Source organism: Vanessa cardui, chromosome Z (assembly GCF_905220365.1).
Source record: "Vanessa cardui chromosome Z, ilVanCard2.1, whole genome shotgun sequence".
Lineage (NCBI taxonomy): Eukaryota > Metazoa > Arthropoda > Insecta > Lepidoptera > Nymphalidae > Vanessa > Vanessa cardui.
Window position 1 is genome coordinate 16,148,212 of NC_061154.1, and position 23,444 is coordinate 16,171,655.

The 23,444-nt window shown below is 33.1% G+C and overlaps 1 protein-coding gene across 5 annotated transcripts in view; it reads left to right on the forward strand.

The window, feature by feature from the left end:
• The window catches only part of LOC124543299 (hepatic leukemia factor), a 204,104-nt gene that overhangs the window by 138,499 nt on the left and 42,161 nt on the right, over positions 1–23,444 (forward strand). For 4 of the 5 annotated variants that reach the window (XM_047121471.1, XM_047121474.1, XM_047121475.1 and 1 more), the window contains one exon: positions 16,664–16,702. In XM_047121471.1, coding sequence (XP_046977427.1) covers positions 16,664–16,702 — 39 coding nt within the window. Of the gene's footprint in view, positions 1–15,990; positions 16,161–16,663; positions 16,703–23,444 lie in introns of those variants that run through there. The other variant, XM_047121477.1, reaches the window with a different exon arrangement.

The window sequence follows — 23,444 nt, forward strand, 5'->3', positions numbered from 1 at the left end:
GCGAGATGAGCGTTGCTGTTTTCAATACTTTATTTTTATATCTGTATTATGTTATTATACATCCCGAAAGTCATTAAACGTATCGAAGCAATTTATCTGCGGAAATATATTCGACATCTAAAATGGCAAAGATGTCGAATTATACTAAAAATCTAATTACTAACATCCTCGCAAGGCTTGCGTCAGACGTGTTAAATTGTGAAACGAAATCAAAAATCTTCCTTATCAGTGCAATAATAGGGCTTACTATTGCATTCAATTCTTGAATAGTTATAATTAATTCTTCTTGGAATACCCAACAATACGTTCGAAATAAAGAAATATACGATTTAAATTGAAAACAGCATATTTTTTTATTTCAAAGATGAAAAGTTAATTAGAAAATATTGTTTTATTTTTGTTTACCTATATGGAAATTGGTTAATTGAAATACAAAACCAGTACGTAATAAACAAAGAAGCCAGTAAAATATTTATTTAATCAATTTATTTATTTTTATTTTGTAAATCTTCTTGCAAACTTAATAGTTATATACCCTATTATATATTCTGCTTCTAAATAACATAACTGGAGGGTATATTTTGTTTTGTTAAAGGGTGAATGAGAGTCTATAACCTTGGTACCTACACTTATCATGAGTTGGTCTATTTGAAATTTTAGCTAATATAACAGAAAAAAGTAAAGTAACAGCCTGTAAATTTCCCACTGCTGGGATAAGGCCTCCTCTTCTATAAGGAGAGGGTTTGGGACATATTCCACCACGCTGTTCCAATGCGGGTTGGTGGAATGCACATGTGGTAGAATTTCGATGAAATTAGGCACATGCAGGTTTCCTCACGATGTTTTCCTTCACCGCCGAGCACGAGATGAATTATAAATACAAATTAAGCATATATATATATATAATGGTGCTTGCCTGGGTTTGAACCCGCAATCATCGGTTAAGATGATCGGTAGCTAATATGAAAACTAATTATTAATTCAAATTCTAACAGAACATTTGTTAATCGTAGTCATGTATTTGTTATATAAAAGTATTAATCATCAGTACATAGTAGAAAACAAAGTTGCTTACCGCTATCTGTCCATATATATGCTTAGATCTTTAAAATTACTAATCGAATTCTGATGCAGTTTTTATAATAGATATAATGATTGGAGATGAAGGTTTTTGTATATAATACGTGGACAATATAGGAAAGAAACATGAAACATTTTGAAGTATATTTAGTGCCAGCATTGCAACCGCTCGAAGCCGGCGGGTCGCTAGTGTTTTATAATGTAATGTAGATTAGTGTTGTGACTATCGAAAATTTAACCAGCGTAATTTAGACACAGAATATGTCCATTGAAATTAGAATTTGACTAAACCTCTCGTGAAATAGTACGAAATTTAGACGCTTGTTTAATTTCAGAACGATTATTGTACAGGTTGAAATATCACTGCTTATGACATTTCATATTGGCAGGCAAATGAGACCACATTGGAAATCAGTCACCAACTATCGTAATTTAACGATTCCTTATGTCAACATCAATTTTGAAACTAATCGGAACCAGTAATTCTAGTTCTCTCATTTTTTGAAATCATCTTTAGGTTTTTAACAAGAAAAAGAATATCACTAGAAATGTATGAAAATAATCGTTTTTATAACATTTTTGTATTTATTCAATTGTTATTCTAAATAATTTATGTATACTGACACATAGAGCTGGTACGGCTGATATCGATATAATCAATGGTGAGTGTATCTTAACCGATGATTGCGGGTTCAAACCCAGATAAGCAGTACTGGATTTTTATGTGCTTACAATTTCGTGTTTGACGCTAAAGGGAAACTTCGTTACCTACATGTTAATGCAATTCTGTTACAACCGCATTGCAACAGCCCGTAGAGGAAGTCTTAGCCCAGCAGTGGGATATAAACAGCTGTTACTTTTGTATTTAGAATACAAATATGACATACGGAGTGATGATGATCTAGTCGTTTGAAAATACCGGATTGAAGCAGTTATTATACCAAGTTCATCCGATTATTGGACATTTTGGGCGACGCGTTATCCAATTTGTCGTGTATTAACCGCCGCCGTCGCCGAAATTAATTGATATAACGGCATTGGTTTCGGAAATTAATTAGCGTTATTTTGGTAAACGAATTTTTACCTATATCCTTCGACGTCGATATTATAATTTGTTAATAAAACGCTTTACCTGATTCACGATAAACGCTGATAATACCCGTTTAAAATGTAAAAGATTCTCGCATGATATCGGTATTAAAAAACGGTAGGTAAAACAATTTTAATATTTTCTTTTCATGAGTACAAGTTTGATGTGCAAACGTTTGCGTTGCAATTACATCTAACATATAGCTGACAATATAGGGTAACTGGAGAAGATTTAATGCGATAATATTTTAATTTGACAGAGTTAGTCATTTATGCACTTGATCACTTTTGTTCAGATATTTGCAATAATCCAACACCCAATCCATCTCAATATGAAATCCCAACCAGATCTGTTCTACTGTTTAAGCGTGAAGAAGTAACCTATAGAGTTATTTTCACATTTATGATATTAGTATAGATTATGAACAAATTTTATATACATATTAGATTCCATTATTTCAAATCTCACGTACCTCCATACCTGCAATTTAAAAGGTACGTATAAAGTTTTCCCTTCAGGCATAAATTTATATATATGTATATGTACACGATACGCTTGCTGCAGCACAAGAATTACATACAAAATTTTTACAAATTACATCAGTTATGAATCTATACCTATAATAAAATTGGAGTGTCTGTTTGTAATATTGAAATAGCCCTTTTTTGCTCAATGCATATACATATATACATATGTATGTATACACGGTACACATACCAAAATAACATATTTTACAATTCTTGTCTGTCTGTCGGTCTGTCTGTCTGTCGGTCTGTCTGTCTGTCTGTCTGTTTGTTCCGGCTAATCTCTAGAATGGCTGGACGGATTTTGACGGGACTTTCACTGGCAGACTGACGTAATATAGTGAATAAGTAAATAAGGCTAAATTTTTTTTGTAAAATTCATACGCGTACAAGGTCGCAGCAAAGCTTGTAAGTAATTGATTACATGAGTAATCCGTGAATCTAAGAGAAATATCACTGAAAAATATAGAGCAATACGAAGTATGCAACGATGAGCGAACTAAGATAATGTGCGCTGATCTGATCCCTGGAGATTAGCGTTATATTATGAGAGTTAGCTTGGATAGTCTGGTTTGCGCTTTGCAGTTCTTTACTCGTTTATATTTATATTTACTGCTGCGTTATTATACATACAACTGCTTAACTCAATCGCTTCTCTAGCCGCTTGTGTGATTACAGATTCGAGGGTCTGGGTTCAAATCCCGAGCTAATTAGTTATACGATTTGGATCGATCATATATACAGTAGTTGCAGATTTAGAATGTTTTAGCGTTTACGACACCTTGCCTCATTTATCACTTAAAGCAATGTAGTACTCCTGAGCTATTTTGTTTTAAGGTGAATGTATAGCGCTATCTAGCGGTAAGTTAGTACAAAGTAAAACCTATATAAATTGTATTAAAAGTTTGGTTATTATCGGTCACAATCGAAACTCATCTTATCATGCAGTCTCCTGGAATTGAAGGTGCACACAACTCGTAATTATAATATTGTTTAATTTTAAGAATATGTATTAGTGTGAATACTTTGTATAGTTTAGTGGCAGATTTACAAATCTGCCACTAAACTATACAAAATATTCACATAAAATACTTTTATTACATAAAATACTTTTATTACAACATTTATGATTTGTGTGTGTGTGATTATAAACTAGGTGATATTTCAATTTCTGACAGTTACTAGATTATTTTTCCAACCCGTTATGTAGTGACGAGTATAAGGATTACGGACGTAATGTGTATACATATAATTATAAGTTTTTTTTTAATTTATGTAAGACAAATTTGGGCTAAATTTGCCGCCCTAGGCTCCTACTTAGCCTATTGGTAAATCCGCTAGTGATTTCGTTTATATTTATTTGTTGAAGACTCAAGAAATTATTGCTTAAATCTCTTAAGCTTATAACGTGACCAATACTTTGCTTTCTTACGTATAGAATTTTTAAATACTTTAATAGTATAAAATGTTATTGATGGTTCATTAATTGTGTATAAATATCGATGAAGATATATATTAATATATAATATATAAATGATAGATAGTATATTAACATAAGCAAACACATTTTATTAAACTAGCTAATAATCAGATTCATAAAGATTCATTAACTATCTCCATGCAAAAATCAGTTGCAAGGAAAGTACAGACTCAAAAATGAACCCTTCCGCATTTATTTAAATTAATTTACTAACAAAATAAACGTTGTTTCGTTTAAATCAAATTTGTTTATGTAAATTGACATCCAGTTCTCATATTGTTTTATTTCCGGCTGTCACTGTTTATTTACAGCTAAACTATCAAAGTGATTTGGATTGTATTTAGTTAAGAGAATTTAACTCGGGAATTGGAATATGAATTCGGGAAGCACTGCCAAACAATTCCTTTTGACTTTACTTCACAGGAATTCTCAGACAATATTCGAGTTGTTCAATATGAAATTCTATTTAATTTTTTTTCGTCCTATTGTTGAAATATATAGTAAATTAATTTTTTTAAATTTAGAATACAGTGCTACCGGTAAGTTTAACAGGATTTTTTCATCCTTTGTGAAACGTTAGTAAGCAATGCGAGATGTTAAATGGGTGATGAAACTTCGTCTGTATCTGACATTTCTTATGTTAGAAATATGGAAATCGGTATATAGACTTATGTCAATGGGCTTAAGGACAGATGCTAAAGATTTGTGTATAGTATGTACCTACAACTTAAGGGTGATTTTTTGGGGATGAAAGTATGTATGATATTTCGTCTTTTTTGAAATTTAGAAATATGGCAATTCGTGTTTTCCAATAACATATGCTAGCATGTACATCTCAGACACTCGGATACACAATGGTACATACTTGTATCTATAATAATGTATAAAGATACTCTTTATAAATGTGTACTAGAATGAATTGTTTTAATCAAAAATATGAACGAAAGCAGCGTCGCCAGTCGATAAATATTTAAAGAAATACTATTTGAAGCCTTCTTATGAAATGTTATCTACTGAAATAATGGTTGTGATCGCAAAATATCTAACGAGTGTCCCGGCTCAGTTATCCACGATCTATCTACGTATCTGCTTTCTTACAGTGAGCTAAAAGAGCAATTCTAAGAGGTAACGCCTGTCTGCATCCACATCCGTGCCAGCCATTGATTTTGGCGCGCCCTCGACCTTCGCTTCACTGTCTCCCCCACCACCCCCCAGCCGAAATGCGACATTGCGCGCCAACAGACAACATCCGTAACCGTAACTTCAATAGCTAATTAAATATCTTACGTTAAAATAAACAACAATAAATTACATGGCGTAATACTCGATAGAATATAATATTGATATGATTAACAGAGATTAAGTTAATTAAGAATTATCTTATTTTATCTTTTAAGTTCCAAATTGTTGTAAAAAATAATTATTTATTTACAGTAAATACAGAAAGCACACTAAAATTCAGTTTTTTTTGTCCGATTTTGAACCTGTGTTGTATCGGTTAAATTTGATACATTTGAACCACTAAGCCACTTTGATTCTGTAAAACCTATATCTAAAAATAAATTTAGATTCTAAAGTTATTTGCAATGAACTGCGGATTCAGCGTTCACAGATTTTCATGCATAAATAACAAGATAATTGTACCGGATTCACATGTGTACAATACACAGCTTTTCTCTACAACAATATGCATGTATTTTACATATAAACCTTCTTCTCAAATCATTCTGTTTTTGATGAAGACTGCATTAAAATCCGTTGCGTAGTTTGAAAGATCTAAGCGTACATACGTCGTGAAGCGACTTGGTTTTATAATTTGATGTCGTTCAAAGTTATTTAATCTCATTTAAATTGCTTCCATACTTGACAAGAATGCATTTATATTTTTCATATTTTATCTTTGATAACTTATCGACTTAATAATTCATTGCGAGTTATTCTTAGCTATTTCTATCGAGATTTTTGTTAATGGAAAAGAGTGGTATTATTACTTTGAAATATCATTCACCTGTCTGCAAGGTGTTCAAATATACTTTACATTTTATTCAATAAAATCTTACTCCTGTTAAGGTAAATATTGAATAGGAAAAGGAATGCGGAAAGCTGAAAATATTATGAGAATATAATAATTTAATAATTGAGATTTTATTAAAACGAAGAGCGAGTAGCTTTTATTATAATTATATTCCATTACTTTACACGTATGTTATTATATTTCTTAATCAAATCAATTCAAAAAAATTCTATCGATATCTAGTTTAAATACGTAGTTTTTGAATATTTACATTTATTATTATTAAGATACGCGCAGGTTTCCTCGTGAAGTTTTCCTTCAGCGCCAAGCACGAGATGAACAACTATAGACCCAAATACAACATGCTAAAATTCAATTTAGATTGCCTCAATTTGGACGTATATTCCACTGTTTGTAATCATATCTTTTGAGCTCATGTGATCTCAGCTTAACAGTAATATGTCAAATTTAGTTGCAACGTAAATTAACAAACGTATGAAAAAATACTGCCAAAAAAATATATCACTTTTAAATGATGTTTTAATATAATTCTAATGTCATATGCTGAAATAAAATCCTACTGGACATTAATGATTTTAAAAAGAATAATAGCAATGCCTGTTTTCCGAGAATTACTACGATTTTCCCCTCCAGTTAAGCGTGAAGCATGTATTAAGAGTGGGTACCACAATAGACCAAGGGTATCGAACCAGGGACTTAGCTATTAAGGCCTAAAACCTTATTGTCATCATAAATAATAATGTTTGATTAAATTAGTTTCCGCCAGCGGCTTCTACGGGCGAGTACTTATTTGTCAGATCACCATGTCGAACTTATCATATTAAAGTAAAAGTAAAGTAACAGCCTGTAAATTTCCTACTCCTGAACTAAGGTCTCCTCTCTCACTAAGGAGGGGGTTTGGAACATATTTCACCACGCTGTTCCAATGCGGGATGGAATGTATTTGTGGCAGAATTTCGATGAAATTAGACACATGCAGGTTTCTTCACGATGTTTTTCTTCACCGCCGAGCACTAGATGAATGCTTGTCTGGATTCGAACCCGAAGTCATCGGTTCAGATGCACGCGTTCTTACCACTATACCATCGCAGCTCATCAAACCTATCATATTGAATAATATTAAAAGACCTACGAAAGTAGAAAGTACTTTAAAAATCTTATACATATATATTTTTTTAAATTTATAATTAATGACATTTTTTTCATTATCTTTAACGTATTTAAAATTGTCCCCTAAAATTTTACTGCCACTAGTGAAGTAACGCTGGGGCATTTGTTTTTACAAGCCTACCTAAAACCTACTAGGAGTGGTTACCGCAGAAGCCCTAAAGGGTCAAGGCTGACCCGCTTTTAAATTGTCAGTCGCTATTATTATTGTGGCAACGTTGGCAGTTGTCATCAGAAACAAGTATTATACGTAAATTAATCTGCACCACATATCACCACTTATTTCATCAACGTTTTGTTTGTGTGTGTGTGTGATACACACACACAAACTACTATTTACAACATTATTAAGTAAAGAAAGGAACCGTCAAGTTTTTATCGAATTAATGTATTTCATTTTAAGTCAAGAATTAATTTGTTAGAGAAAACACTGAGATTCCATTATCATATACGCGATAAAAGAAACTCAGTATGTCCCAGTTATTTATAACTTTCAATAGAAGAATTAGCTTGGACGAAAATATTTTATTCTATTATTTATAAAAATGTAAACGTCCCTTTGTATATGTCCGAGATAATACTCTACAATACAAGAGCTGAGATGGCACAATGGTTTGAACGCGTGCATCTTAACCGATGATTGCGGGTTCAAACCCAGGCAAGCACCACTATATATATGTGCTTAATTTGTGTTTATAATTCATCTCGTGCTCGACGGCGAAGGAAAAACATCGTGAAGAAACCTGCATTTGTCTAATTTCATCGAAATTCTGCCACATGTGCATTCCACCAACTCGCATTAGAACAGCGTGGTGGAATATATTCCAAACCCTCTCCTTAATGGGCGAGAAGGCCTTGTCTCAGTGGGAAATTTACAGGCTGTTACTTTACTCTACAATTGTGTCAAATGCAAGGAAAAGGATAAAAATGTATTGAAAAGTAATATAACATTTATACCGCGCTGATATCTTCGGATTAATTTTAATGAGACCGCGTATTAGCAAGCGCAGCGTAGGTCTCCAGTCAGATGGATGCGGAAGGCAGAGGATAATATCGCACCTTACGAATTGCCTTTTCAGCAATGTGCTGACGATGACGATGATAATATTAAGACATCTATTTTTTATTGATTTGACGACCACCGTGGTCGAGTAGTGTGTACACCGGTTTTCATGGATACGCCAAACCCGGGTTCGATGTAGAAAAAGTTCATTAGTTTTCTATGTTGTCTTGGCTCTGGGTTTTCGTGGTACCGTCGTTACTTCTGATTTTCTACAAGTGCTTTAGCTACTTACATTTGGATCAGAGTAATTTATGGTCCAATATTGTCTAATATCTATGACCAAACACAGTACTTTAAGATTTCGTAACACTTTTAAACTAAAATATTATTACAAAATGTTCTGTTTGAAGTAACCGATAGACTTGTGTGTGCTACACTTATATCATCATGCAGTTATATTTCAGCATGCAGTGGAGCAACGTCAATAAATTTAATTAAGGCTCGACAAAGAAATAAAGCATTAACGAGCCGTGGTAATTATACAAATACATAATTAAAAAAAGACAGAGGCGAAATCGAATCTATTTAGTGGTAGGCTTTATGCAGTGAGTTGGTTGCACTCTAACCTTTCCACTGGCAAACAGAAGTACTTAATGTGTTTATGATACGGTTTGAAGGGTAATTGGTAAAAAAGGCGTATTATTAGAATCTACTTTCCGACCCGGTGATAGCACTTAATTGTTAAATGAGGATTCAAAAGTGCTTGTAAAAGCCCACTTGAATAAAATTTATTTTGATTTTGAAGTATACAGCATAATTGTGTAGCACAAGGGACTTAACATCTTAGTTCCCAAAGTTAGTAACGCATGGGCGATGTAAGGAATGGCTAATGTATCTTATCTCTTACATCAGGTGTGTCTGTTATGAACTATACAATAAAACATATATTATGTATATATAATATCGTAATCAAATGAGCTATAAGATTGGAAGACAAAAGGGGATTACCCTGTATCGGGACATATACGAACAGTTAATTATCTTTTTTTAATTCCGTTGCCAATGAATGAGCTTACGCTTAATATGTTGAATCAAGCAAAAGCTCTTTAAAAGTTGAACATAATACCGTTTGCGCAAACACGTTACGGAAAACCCTTGTATTTAAGGATAATTAAATTAAACTCAAGTTGGAATTTTAAGTACAATATATTATTAAAAGTTCTCTTGTTTTAAAATCCAATAACTGTGGATAGCTTTTAGTGTTGGTTGTATTTTCAATGTTTATTTTTCCCAATAGTCCAATTAATTTCCTATGTTGTTTACTTTTGGCGTTCGGCTTACAACGGATTTTATTGGAGCTCGCTTTGCGATATACTTTTTATTAAAATTTTCGCTGTCAAGGTAAAGGTCGGAACGATTTGATTGTGAGTAAACATTTTCTTTGCATTGATTTGAATATGAATGGAACCTTTTTATTTATCGCGTCGTAGGTGTGATGTTCGAAAACCTGAAACGTTTTTCTTAATACTAACTGGTAGGTATTATTATGTAATGTCGTAACCGGAAAGATATCTTTAAAAAAATGCATGTACCTTTGTAGGTTGACTAGACAATACTTTTTGAAGGCCCTGAGATTGGGAATTATGCCATTTCTAAAAACAAACAATCAAAATATGAAACTCAAACTAGTAAATTAATATACAATTGGTGGTAAGGCTCTGTGCAAGCTGGACGTGGGTACCATCTAGCAGCTTCACATATTCAACCGTTCCACTGTAATACGATAAGTACCATATAACACCCTTGTTGTGTTTCAATGGAATGATGAGTGAGCCAGAGTAACTACAAGTAATAGATTTGAGTTCAAGGCTAATAGCCAATATTTATGTATAGTGGTAGCCAAATTATCATTAAGTGACCCAATTGCCAATCTACTTTGAATTTTAAAATGCCAATCAACAATTTTCCAAAAATGTTGACCGCAAATGGTATCATGAATGATATGTTTTGAGTAAATTACCGAAGTTCGTAAGCGTAATCCGTTCAACTTCCATCAGGCAAGTATTAAACTGTTGACAGCGAGGTGAAATCCATTAACGTCAAATATTTAACTTTCCGCTGTCCAGTGGCTCGACAACACGCAAACTATAAATATGGCACCTCAACCTATCAACTCGACTGTTCTGCGGTTTAAGGGGGTACTTGTACAAATACAAACATGTGTAGCGAACGACGAGGACAATACGAATATAAATGGTAGCTTCAACCATATAGGGGATAAATTTTCATGCTCAGAAACAAAAGGGCATAATTGTTGACAATTCGCGATGATTACAGAATCTTTCGACGCCACGCATTGATTCCGCCATCGGAAACAAGAATATTACCAATTTTCTCTGCACGTCGACGCGGCAATCGGCGTTTAATGCTCGAATTTGGATGTTGAAAATCGCTTCACATTTCATTTCAAATTTAACTTTACTGCTGTATATTATTCATACTTGTACATTAATTAAAAAAACGATCACATCATATCTTTGAATTGTAATGAAACTACCGACCCGCCCATAAGAAATTTCTAAAATTATTACAAATACAAAAACCTTCCTCTCGAATCAATCTATCTATTAAAAAAACCGCATCACAATCCGTTGTGTAATTTTAAAGATGCTTATACATACGCAAAGACAGCGGTAAGCGACTTTGTTTTAAACTATGTAATTTAGGATATTTAATAAAAAAAAAACCTGTTATACAATATATAAATAGATCTCGTCAAGTGACATTTCCACAGTACTTTAATAAGGCAAATATTAGCGTGAGCGTACTTTTGTCTTAATTGGAATAGCGGATTTAGGAGTCGAGATTGAAAATGCAAATGGCGCGGGTGAAGGCACATATATTATGTTATAATACTGATGCATATCGAGAAGCGGCGTTCGATAGTTAGTTAACATGTAGACTGCGGTTATATTATTTAACTAGTGTAACCACAACTGCGTTAATTTTACGCTACAGGAGCCGTTTAATGCTTAAACGATATGATATGCGTTTAGTTGACTGCGATATTTACAAATATCTCTTATTATAATGGTGTTAAGGTTATTTTTGTAATAATTTTTTAATCATACATATGTTCTTTATATATAAACGACGTAAATGATAGTACGATTTAAGGAAATTTCAACTTTAAACGGATTAACTTTAGGGCTAATTTCGTCGAAACGCTTATATGGTATTATTACTCATATTACTTATTCCCTTAATTATTTGCCGCATACTTTTTAGTAGGCAGTAAATACCTCCTTTTGAGGATAATTTTCAGTGAATAGGGGCACATGTGTGAGTGTAATATATAAATACAAATAAAGAACAAGAAAACTCAGTTAAAGTTTTCGTTAATCAAATCAATTTTCTTTAGTTAATAAAAACGGTATTTTTATTAATACGATTACATCAATACATCATTTCGAATTTATTCCTGCCAAATGACCATCATTTAATTTTTAAATATTAATAAAATTATTTAATTTTAAATATCGAACAAAGAACGAGTTAGTCTGATGAATTAAATAACCCGCATTTTGCTCGTATCGGTATAAAAAAATAAGACGATTACATACATAATTCACGTTAAGAATTACGCCTCACTAAATGCTTCGCTCGCTGCTTTTTCTCGCTGGAAAAACGCGTCACGCGCTTACCCCACGTAATGGAAAGTGGGGGTGGGTGTGGGACTCTTCGGCTCCTTGGACGCAGAGTGTGCCAAGGTCCACCGGGTTTACCCACTAAAAAACCAGCGGTACCCTCTCCGTCTTTCGGTGGGCGCCACGGGATCGCTTACGCATGCTACCGTGAATTGATTTTGGATACCTTGAGTGCAGAATGTACGCCTATTTTATTTCTCTCCCATTCCTTGTTGGATTTGGTAGTCTAGCGGCAAGCTTATAGTAATGCCGGACTGTCATCCGTGGATCCTGAATTCCAAACCCTGATCAGATCTGTAAAAAAATATTCGGATTTCTGTGAAGAAATTCTCAGAGTATGGACGTAGGTTGTATTTTGTTTCAATTATTTCCGGTCGTGGTTGAGGATGCTGGTTCATCTGGTGATAAGAGTGGCCTAAATGTGAACTTCAAAATACTTTACTATTACTTGGTATTAGGGCTTTGTGCAAGCCCGTCTGGGTAGGTGCCACCCACTCATCAGTTATTGTACCGCCAAATAACATTACTCAGTATTGTTGTGTTCCGGTTTGAATGGTGAGTGAGCCAGTGTAACTACAGGCACAAGGGACATAACATCTTAGTTCCCAAAGTTGGTGGCACATTGACGATGTAAGGAATAGTTAATATTTCTTACAGCGTCATTGTCTATTTGTGATGGTGACCACATACCATCAGGTGGCCCATATTTGCCAACCTATATCATAAAAAAATTCAGTGTAAGTTACACCATGAACGAAATTGGTCAAGAATATAAATAAATTGTCTAAATTTACATAAATGATAATAATAGTAAATAATATCTAATCGGCACAGTGGTCGCTGTTACGTGACACTTATGTACAGTGGTTGGTTCAATACAACAGGCAAATAGTTGTTAAAACAATACGGGTGTTATGAGCTATACAGGGTGTGTATGTACACAACTTACCCCAATAAGGATCATTAAATAGTGGTTTATTTGTGCTGTGTAAGTGTAGTGTGTCGAATAAATAACATCGGACTATAGTCGATTCATATGAAATTTGATGTTAGGCTATTATAGCATATTTTGAAATCAATTATGTTAATTGTATTTAATCTTTGGATGACCTCCATGGTCGAGTGTGTAAATCGGTGTTCATGGGTCGCCACTCCGAGTTCCCGAGTTCGATTCCCGGCCGAATCGCTGTAGAAAAAGTTAATTAATTTTCTATGTTGCCTAAGGTCTGGGTGTTTGTGGTACAATTGTTACTTCTGATTTTCCATAACACAAATACTTAAGCTTTAGGGATCAGAGTAATGTATGTGATGTTGTCCAATATTTATTATTATCATTTAATATGTTCAGAACACCATTACATACAGCACGCCTAGAAACCGGATAAGCCGCGAATATGTAAAACACTTGACACAATAGATATTATACTAAATACTACTACTGTCAAAGCATTGCATAATATACTGCCCAATAACGCAGTTATATTATTATACTTCATTTATTTCCATGATGAATCCTGAGTGTCGGCTGAAACCAAACTGAGTATCATTCGTAGCACCAGTTTGAAGACGGTATTGTAAATACTTTTTGTTTCGAATTACCAATGAAGACACAATAAAAAAAAAACGTATCAAGTATTTACAAAAATTGGTTGATATTAATCGTCTAGTTTTTATCGTTGTTTTTTTGGGTTATTACGTCAATAGATACGTCATCCTCTATTTCGTAGGGTTATACTTATAAAGGTAAACATAATAAAAGGTAGCATTACGAATCAAAATGATGTGTTATACAAAGTTTTATCATATTCTCTCGTCGTATTCTCCCTGGGCCTACAACCTTCGGCAGTATTAACGAAACTCATAAAAAAATACTGTTATGGCGCCTATAGCGCAGGACGCTATCAAATTTAATGATAAAATTATGCCTAAACATTTTAAAATAATATCAAGCCTAATTTTCATTGTTTATTTGTTCGCAATTTTCTTTAAACATTTCATTAATCGTTTTATCGTTAAACTAGCGACTATATTACAGTTTATTTACGACATCAATTTAGAAACTTCTATAATTATCAGTATTCTATTATTATATTGTTCATGTATTATAAGCAAAAACCTTCCTCTCGAATCACTCTATTATAAAATATCGCATCAAAATCAGTTTCGTAATTTTAAAGATCTACGCATATAAAAGGACAGACAGTGGTAAACGACTGTAATGATAATATTAATGATTATACTGAGTCTCTGTTTTTGTATAACGTATTATTAAATTTAACCAGTTAAGATATGAGTTGCTATGTTCGAGTCTCAATATTCTTGGAACGATGTTTTTTACATGGCTTACGATTGTGACGTGGCAGAAATCCTCATGTGAGCAAAGTGTATTATGCCCCTTCCTGCCGATCTTTCCCTCACGTTCTTACCCTCGCTTTCTATTATATATGACTATGTACAAAGTTTTACTTATAACCTTAATTAACGTGATGATTAATAATTATTTTATTTCTTATCATTGAATTATTCATTGTACCTGTCATTAAACATATAATATATATAGATAGACAAAGCAGATTCTTCCAATCGGAGACCCCATGAATCCCATGATACCTCTGGTTTAAATATTTTTGTTATCTTTATTGAACAGACGTTTGATTATAGAAGTAATCTTAATATACGATATTAGAAAAGGCAAAAATCAAAGCATCCACTGGAAGAAAAGCCATTATGGACTTGTTTGAGACAAACGACGAATGGCTCGAAAAGCATTGTCCAGACGTTCTGGTTATAATAAAAAAAAAATAATACCATATTGTATATAGCCTAGTACATATCATTACCTTACAGAGTAGCATACGGAATGTATATGTTATACATATAGAAATAAGGGTCTGCATTAAAACGGGAGGGGCAGCGGATGCGTTATATCGACACGATCCCACAGCCCGTCCGATCTGAGCCGAAGTTGGCCCATTTGCGTCCGCCTATTACACAAAAACCGTCCTAACATTTCTGCCAACAATTATTTCCACCTAAATCTCTCTAATGAATCACTAAATCTTACTGAAAACCGTACAAAAATCCGATCGATCGTAGTTGAAAGGCGTGAATTGTGTATTGTAATATATAGTATGATCGTGCATGAGGAAAATACAAGTAAATTATCGTTTAAATCTAAGGAACTACACCGTTATTACGTCAAACAAAATTGTTAAATACAACGAATCGAAATCGAAATGTCATTGCGAATTATCTCCTTCAAAGATACTCGTCTCGTAATAGTCATCGCTTACTTATAACATTCGCAAAACTTATATCGCCCCGCCTCGCATTATTATCGTTTTCCGCGTGATAAATAACTTATCATTATAAATACAATAAAATAATAATTAATATAACAACGTCTACTACCTGTTTTCACTAACTTATCGCTAAACGAGCGTTTTAATTCATTTATCTTTAATTTACAAATGCACACGTTTATGTACAACCTATTTCATAGATATTTACAGAGTTGACATCTAGTTCAATGCTACAATATACGTCGTTCAAGGTCATGCCGCATATCTTACCTACATAACACTTAAAAACGCTCTAAGCAACCTGCAGCCAGAACTCCGCGAACCGGTTACTAAGTTTTTGTTGTTGACGTTTTAAACGTATCGTATCGTACCTACGAACGATTATGCGAAATTATGTCACACGAGCAAGTATTGCAGAACTTGTAAACAAAATATACGACGGCGCCATCTATAATTTGATGTGCGTGAGCCCCGCGTGGCCTTCAAGCGTGCTTGTCACGTGCGTTTGTACTGACTGCTTTACCGAGGCACGTCCCACCGACCAATGGCGAGCCGCGCTGCTTTACCGACACCGATTCACACGCCAATCGCAATCAACTACATTTCTGGCATTGCGCGCACATGTGACCGCACTCTACTTTTATCATACTGCGAATAAAATATTTAAAAAAGTTTTTATAACACGTAAACATTAAATTTTGGTTCTAGGATAGTAGGTTTGTGGTATAGTTTAGCTCTGTGAAATTGCTTTTAGGAAAAATGAGTCGGCACGGTAAGTCCGCATGTTGTATTTTTTCCTTTTATAGGCACGTGGTATCTAGCGCCACTCGAAATGGCGGCTGTTGGAGGCACTACGTACTGCGTACACTTTACCTGTCAATCGGGAAAATACATTTTCCTAGTTGATCCATAAAATTGTAGATGGCGCTGTTCCGATATTTTGATAAAATAGTTATTTTTCACAACTTTTACAAATGTTTAAAAATAAAGAATAGATCGATGTAAATAAAGGTTATTTGTTTTGATTAAGAAATATTATTTCAAACAATTTCAAAGTAAACAATACTATTATTGTTTATTCATTTTACTATTAACAATTAAAAGCGGTAATATACACATATACATATATATATATATATATATATATATATTTTTACATTCGAGCTAAATATATTTACATTGTTTTTATTTATCAGTGTCACATTATACATGTTTTTAATTATTTATTATTTTTCAAAGAAAATTCTACAATATTTTTATTTTATTTTTTTACAGATTTCCTGAGTCACGGGGCTAGTTTCAACAAAAAATACGGTCAGTAAAAGAATTTTGTAAAAATGAAATAAATTTATAATAAAATAATTTAAATCTAACTAAATTGGATAAAAGAGAATTTATGCCTATTCCCACTAATTAATATAATAATAATTATTATTGTATAAATAAATAAATAATAACATAATATAAGGAATTACATTATATTACCAGCTCTGCGAATAATATTAACAAACGAAAAATTAAATACAAGACTTTCGTTTTTATTAATTATATTCCCAATATCTGTATGTCGTTTCGATTTTTTTTAATTATTTATCAACACATTTAAAGATTAATAATTGTACATCGAATTTTTGCCTATTCGCCGATTGCTATAATAAACGATTCTTCTGAAAATCTGAGAAAAATATAAAATGGATGTGAGAAACAGAGACTAAATAATAATGATTATATTAAATTCGCAAATTATAGTTCAATTGGGAAGGTTTAATTGATTATAATGACAAAGACTTATTTACATATAAAACATCATACAAGCACAAAGGTGTGTCCACCGTCATTCACAATCGGAGTGCATTTATTATTATTGTTTAAAAAAATCCAATTTTTATGTGTTTGTTTTTACTCGTAATCTCATATTCACGTACACCACTTACAGTGGACTTGCTTTCATTTACTCGTAAAATAAAAATAAAAACGATTGAAGACTTTTATCATTATTTGGCTGTCTGTTACTTTACATAATAAACTGACAAAATATGAAATAAAATTAACTTAAAGTAAAACAAAATTGCTTGTATATGGACCACTATCATACAAATCACTTTTCCCTATTGAGGTCCAATGCAAGTTGGTGGATAATAATAAAGCGAGGTTTTATGAAACTCATTTTCATCACTCACTCATAGACTCAGCTGTGACTCAAGATTTAACGCGTGTTAAATAATCTATGGGTATGGTTCACATGTTGTACTGAGTCATCTTGGCGTTGATATAAACACTTATATGTATATATTTATATACATAAACCTACATATGACAATAATATTTGTTCTGTGCCTTTATTTATTTTAATGCACTCTATTTGTGTGTCGTTTATTTGAATAAGTATAAACTTGATTTTTTTTTTTTGGCACTGTAATTTTGAGCTTATGTTAAATAAGAGAAAATCACAACGCTCACCGTCGCGGCATACGAATCGTTTTTTCCAAGACGCGTTCGATATTTTGTATCGAACACTTCTAAAGAATCTTATTTATAAAAAAAATAATAAGCTTAGATTACTTTATGTCACATCAAGTCAAAACGATTAATTTATTCGTTTTCTGTAAATAAACTCCGACGTTAGCTTATAGACGAGATAATTAAATAATGCGGGGCGCGCAGAAACATTTTTTAGTTACTGACCTATCTATCCACCCGTAGGCACTGACCTACGGGCAAATATTGTACGTACATAGTGATACATAGTAGTACATCGTTACGCGAAGCTATTTTATATTAATATTTCAATAGAACACCGAGAGATATAAGAGCTACAAGTAATTTCATTTTTTTATGGTATTGGTTGGCGGACGAGCATATGGGCCACCTGATGGTAAGTGGTCACCATTACCATTTTTTACATCATCAATGTGCCACCAACCTGGGGAACTGAGATATTATGTCCCTTGTGCCTGTAGTTCCACTGGCTCACTCACCCTTCAAACCAGAACACAACAATACTGAGTACTGTTATTTGGCGGAAGAAAAACTGATGAGTGGGTGGTATCTAGCCAGACGGGCTAGCACAAAGCCCTACCACCAAGTGAAATATTGTATTAGGTATTCAAATCAAGGCAAGAGCTTTAAACGGATTTTCCCGATGAATCATAATACTGATTCTTAAATTATAAATAATCACCAAGTATGACAATTGAAATCAATACTTTTATATGAAAGTGCTACTTTATTTGTACGTTATTCGCAAGTTAGACAGTCAAATTCGTAAATACAATTTTTGAATTTATTAGAAAAGTTTATCTATAAAGATATAAGCGAAATGCCATGCACTCTGAGTAAGGAAATTTGTAATATAGTACTATAGTACACTGAGAAAATATTTTAAGAAATATCACCTATGTATACATAGGTATAGTACGACACAAATTAGATGTAGCATCGGAAAATGCAATGGAATGAAAATAAAACCGATTACTGCTGATTTACACAACCAACAGAAATAGCTCCCTATCGCGCCATTCGACGCTATTCGTCGCTATAGATTCTCGCATCAGAGAGCAAGTGTATGTAAATCGACGTGTCAAATTGACGAATATATTAGGTCATATGATATTACAAGTTATTACTTTTGTGCTAATATTCTCAGGAGAAATAAATATTGATAATTTGAAATAGCGTACTCGATTCGGTTGTGATCGGTTTTACGAATTTTGCCGATGCTACACCTAAGTTGTGTCGTACTATAACTCCGAATGCATTTCATCCATGTGATTCATCAATGACAGGTTGACTGTACATCATATTTATCGCAGGTGGTATAATATTTAATCCACGTGGAACAACTAGCGTTAAATATTTTTATTGTTTAATGATAAAGTTTTAATATATTATGAACTTACAAACATCTAATTTGTAACTTTGCTTTAACGCCATCTATCCTCAACACTTGTAACTAATTACTAACGAATAGTATTTTTTTTATTGATTCTTCTTATACGACACTAAATTTACTAAACTATACATGGATCTATTGTAAATTAATAGATCCATGTATAGTTTAGTAGAAGGTTCTTAATTAATTCATTTCATTAATATTAAGCAAAGTTAATTTATTTTGTATTGTTTTGCTGTCATTACTCTTAGACTCCGCACGCACACTAAAACATGTTATTAGGCCTAGCTTTACACACTAATATATATATATATATATATATATATATATATATATATACACGCTGATAATAATGATAATGGTATTTACGTAGAGGGGCCCACTTTCGTGGCTGAATAGAGTTCTTATTATATCAATACATAATATATAAAATAAAGTCATGCCGCAATGTCAATAGTAGTCATCGCGCATGCCACCACTCTGCCGTCGCATCGGGTGCCTCCCACTAACGACTTGATAATAATGTCATAAAAGCTGCGTAATGCAGAATTAATAAGTTATATTAAAATCTGCAAACTGAAAAAGAAATATTTTGTTACATTGAAACATGCACGAAATATATAAATAAAGCTACGTATTATTTCGGTTTTATTTTAAAGATTTCGCCGGTGTGCAAAGTGTGTAAAGAGGGTATATAGAAAAAAAAAACAACAAAAGTTATATATTTTTTGGATACTTTTACCATCTTTAATTATTTGGCGCTTTTAAAAAAACATTGTTTTTATACGAGTTCGCTGACCTTGGCTAATTCTACAAAAGTGCTACGAGCTACGAAACTAAATCTAACTCTGAAATTCGAAACAATTCATTTTAGGGTAAAAATAAGAACATATTATTAATAATGCTGTTCGGAAGTAACCGAAGCTTCTGGTAAAAAAAAATATGTTGGCGTTAAATTTACGTAACTTACTTTATTCTAAGTTATATAAAAACCGAAGTTTGAATAATTGCTTTATGTTAATTTAATTACCGAAATATCTGGCCGGCTTCATCGATACGACAGTCAATTGGAAGGAATACTGCTTTTATTATTTACATAGAACCATAATTTTAATTTGATTTATAGGTGGGAAAAAGTTAGCTTTCCTATCCATCATCCGAGAGTATCAACCACGATACCAGCACGTGTAAATTTCTCTACGAATTTCGATGTTTGACAGCGGGCTATAAATATAGAACACTCATCATTCAAGGACGATAACTATTGTGTTATGGGAAGAATATCTGATCGTATATTTAGGCGTACGTAATGACAGCAGCATGACAAATGTCTTCGTTTTAAATTTTTAGTCAATATGCAATTGAACACGTTTAAAAATATACATTCATAGTAGCTTATAAATGAACCACTGTTTATCAAAGTTTCCCTTCTTTTAACTTATTCTACCACATTTGGTTTGATTGTACATGTGTCAGAATTGCATTCGACACATGCAATAATACACATGAAGCGTATTTGAATCTTCGATTACCATTCAAAGATAACAAATCACTGAATCGTATTTTATGTGTATGGAGTTTATATAATAAGTATATAATTGCTTTTTTACAATTCTCAATTAATTAAGAGATTCGTTAGAGCGATAGCTGGGTTGTTTTGTGCGTTGGAAATCCTTGGTTCAGACCATCCCTAAGTATCATAAGCTGTAGCCGTGCTTTCTAGCATAAACCCAAAGATTAAGTGGCGAATCAAATAGGAATATTTGTAAAGCCCAGGATTGTTAGCCACGATTTTATTATTAAAAAATATATATTAATATTTTGTAATGATATTTTTATTATGATATGTTATGGTTCTAATTTACTCGTACATTTGTGCCTTTAAAAATTGCTTATTGCTCATGAACTTCACTGATCTATAATTTGAAATTAAGATTACTTTTTTTTATATAGATGTATGACATTTATTTTTAAATTTTGTTAATTTTTTCGATAACGATTTGCTGTCATGGAAAAAATCCCGACACAGAACGCATAACACGAAATATCTACGACGAGTTTAGACTAGATTGCCTTTGATTGGATGCGTTTTTGATTCCATCGTTTGGAAATGTTTATGTCAGAATTGAGGCTCGTGGGCGAGGGAATACGAAAGTCCATCGTGACGATTTTGAGGCGAAGCTGAAAGTAAATTCATGTCCAATCACGTGGAGATAAACAGCAGCCTTAAACGTGAGTACGTCAAAGTGAAGTTGTAAATGAAAAAAGTTCGGGAAGACGGTGTCGTTTCTATTCACCGAACAATAACATAATACTTGTAAAGTAGGGACAAATGTGGGGATTCCAAATCGGATTATTACTTGATTGTGGATGGAAAATGAAACCTGTGTGAAATCACAAAAGATTCTAATCACTGGTTGCGCACAGAATTCGTATCTCAGCTAGTTGTCAAACGTAAGTTAAATCTAAAGAAACTGTTCGGGATTTTGGATGTTTACTACAATTGTCCATTTTATCTTGAGAACTATTATAGACTGAATGGGCAGGCATCTGGTTAGGTTAGCAAGATTTGAACCGAAAACCTCTGGATTAGCGGTCACATAAGTTAGTAATTTTTTGATGAATTTTTAGTATAACTAAAACTAGTTAATGAAGACATTAAACAAAAAAATATATATTTCTGTTTTGTTATTGCAAACCATTCTATTAACCCTTGTTAAATAAACAAAATAAGATCAGAAACGCACAAAAATAGCGTATCACGTTAGTTGATATTTAGTATGTTACCAACGAGGCACAAAATAAGTTCTCACTAAATAGAACTTCTGGGCATTCTGTAATAAACTGTTACAATGACTTTGATTTAGCGCTTTATAGTAAAATAATAATTTTCACTTAAACTTTGAAATCATATTCAACATTGAAGGTGTACAAACCCCCTATATTCTTATGTAATTGAAAAAATAATAATTTGTCATAAGATCTTCATTCGTACACAATTGTGTAAAAAAAATTTGGAAAGCCGGTTTAATTTGAACTTTTACCAAGTTTAATTACAAAATAATATCAAAGAATAAAATGTTTTATAATAACAAACGGTCTGAATACGTAAAGTATGTTGTTTAAAAATAAAAAAATAAATCTTTAAAAAAACTTCTAAGCCCTCCCCCACATATTTTACGTAAACTAGTTATGTAGGCTGTAAACATATTAATTAGTTATTGTACGCCACACATGTATAATAACAAATTTGTTGTTGGAGGAAAATTTAATGTTTATGTCACTGACTTCAAACGCGGCGAGTCGAGATGGCCCAGTGGTTAGAACGCGTGCATCTTAACCGATGATTGCAGGTTCAAACCCAGGCAAGCACCGCTGATTCATGTGCTTAATTTGTCTTTATTATTCTCGTGCTCAGAGGTAAAGGAAAAAATCGTGAGGAAACCTGCATGTGACAAATGTCGTAGTAATTCTGCCACATGTGTATTCCACCAACCCGCATTGGAACAGCTTAGTTGAATATATTCAAAACCTTCTCCTCAAAAGGAGAGGAGGCCTTTAGCCCAGCAGTGGGAATTTACAGGCTGTTGTTTACTTCAAACGCGGTGGCCATAATTAAGGGGGATTGACATAACTGCAGGACATATCATTGATCGAGCGAGAGTCATTCTCTCATTTGACATGACCGGAAAATATTCAAGTGCAAGAACAACGGCATCACGTGCTCCCAGGGGCACGGGGGACACTCCTACTGGTACCCGCATCCTAGAAGCGCTTTGGTAACTTATAGTTTTACAAAGTAATTCATTTTTGTATGTTCGATTTTGGATGAAACTCAGTACCACAGCCCCTACATGATATGTCTAGCGACAAGAACATCGGTATAGTCCCATTGATCAAAATTTACCATTTACAGTATTCTTTTAAATCAAAAACAGGAAACTTATGCCAATGTAGTATACATATACACAATATATGAGGTACATTTATATAGGAGTTATTTGTGCGTTGATCTGTTGTATAAAAAAGTTTTTATCTACATAAAATGATAGACCCAAAAACTATTTAACAAAAACTTTTAAGCATCGAAGACGTTGTAGTTCACAAAACCGACTAGAGACTGACTCGTTACATCGAACCTGTGATCACGAACTGTAAGCCTAA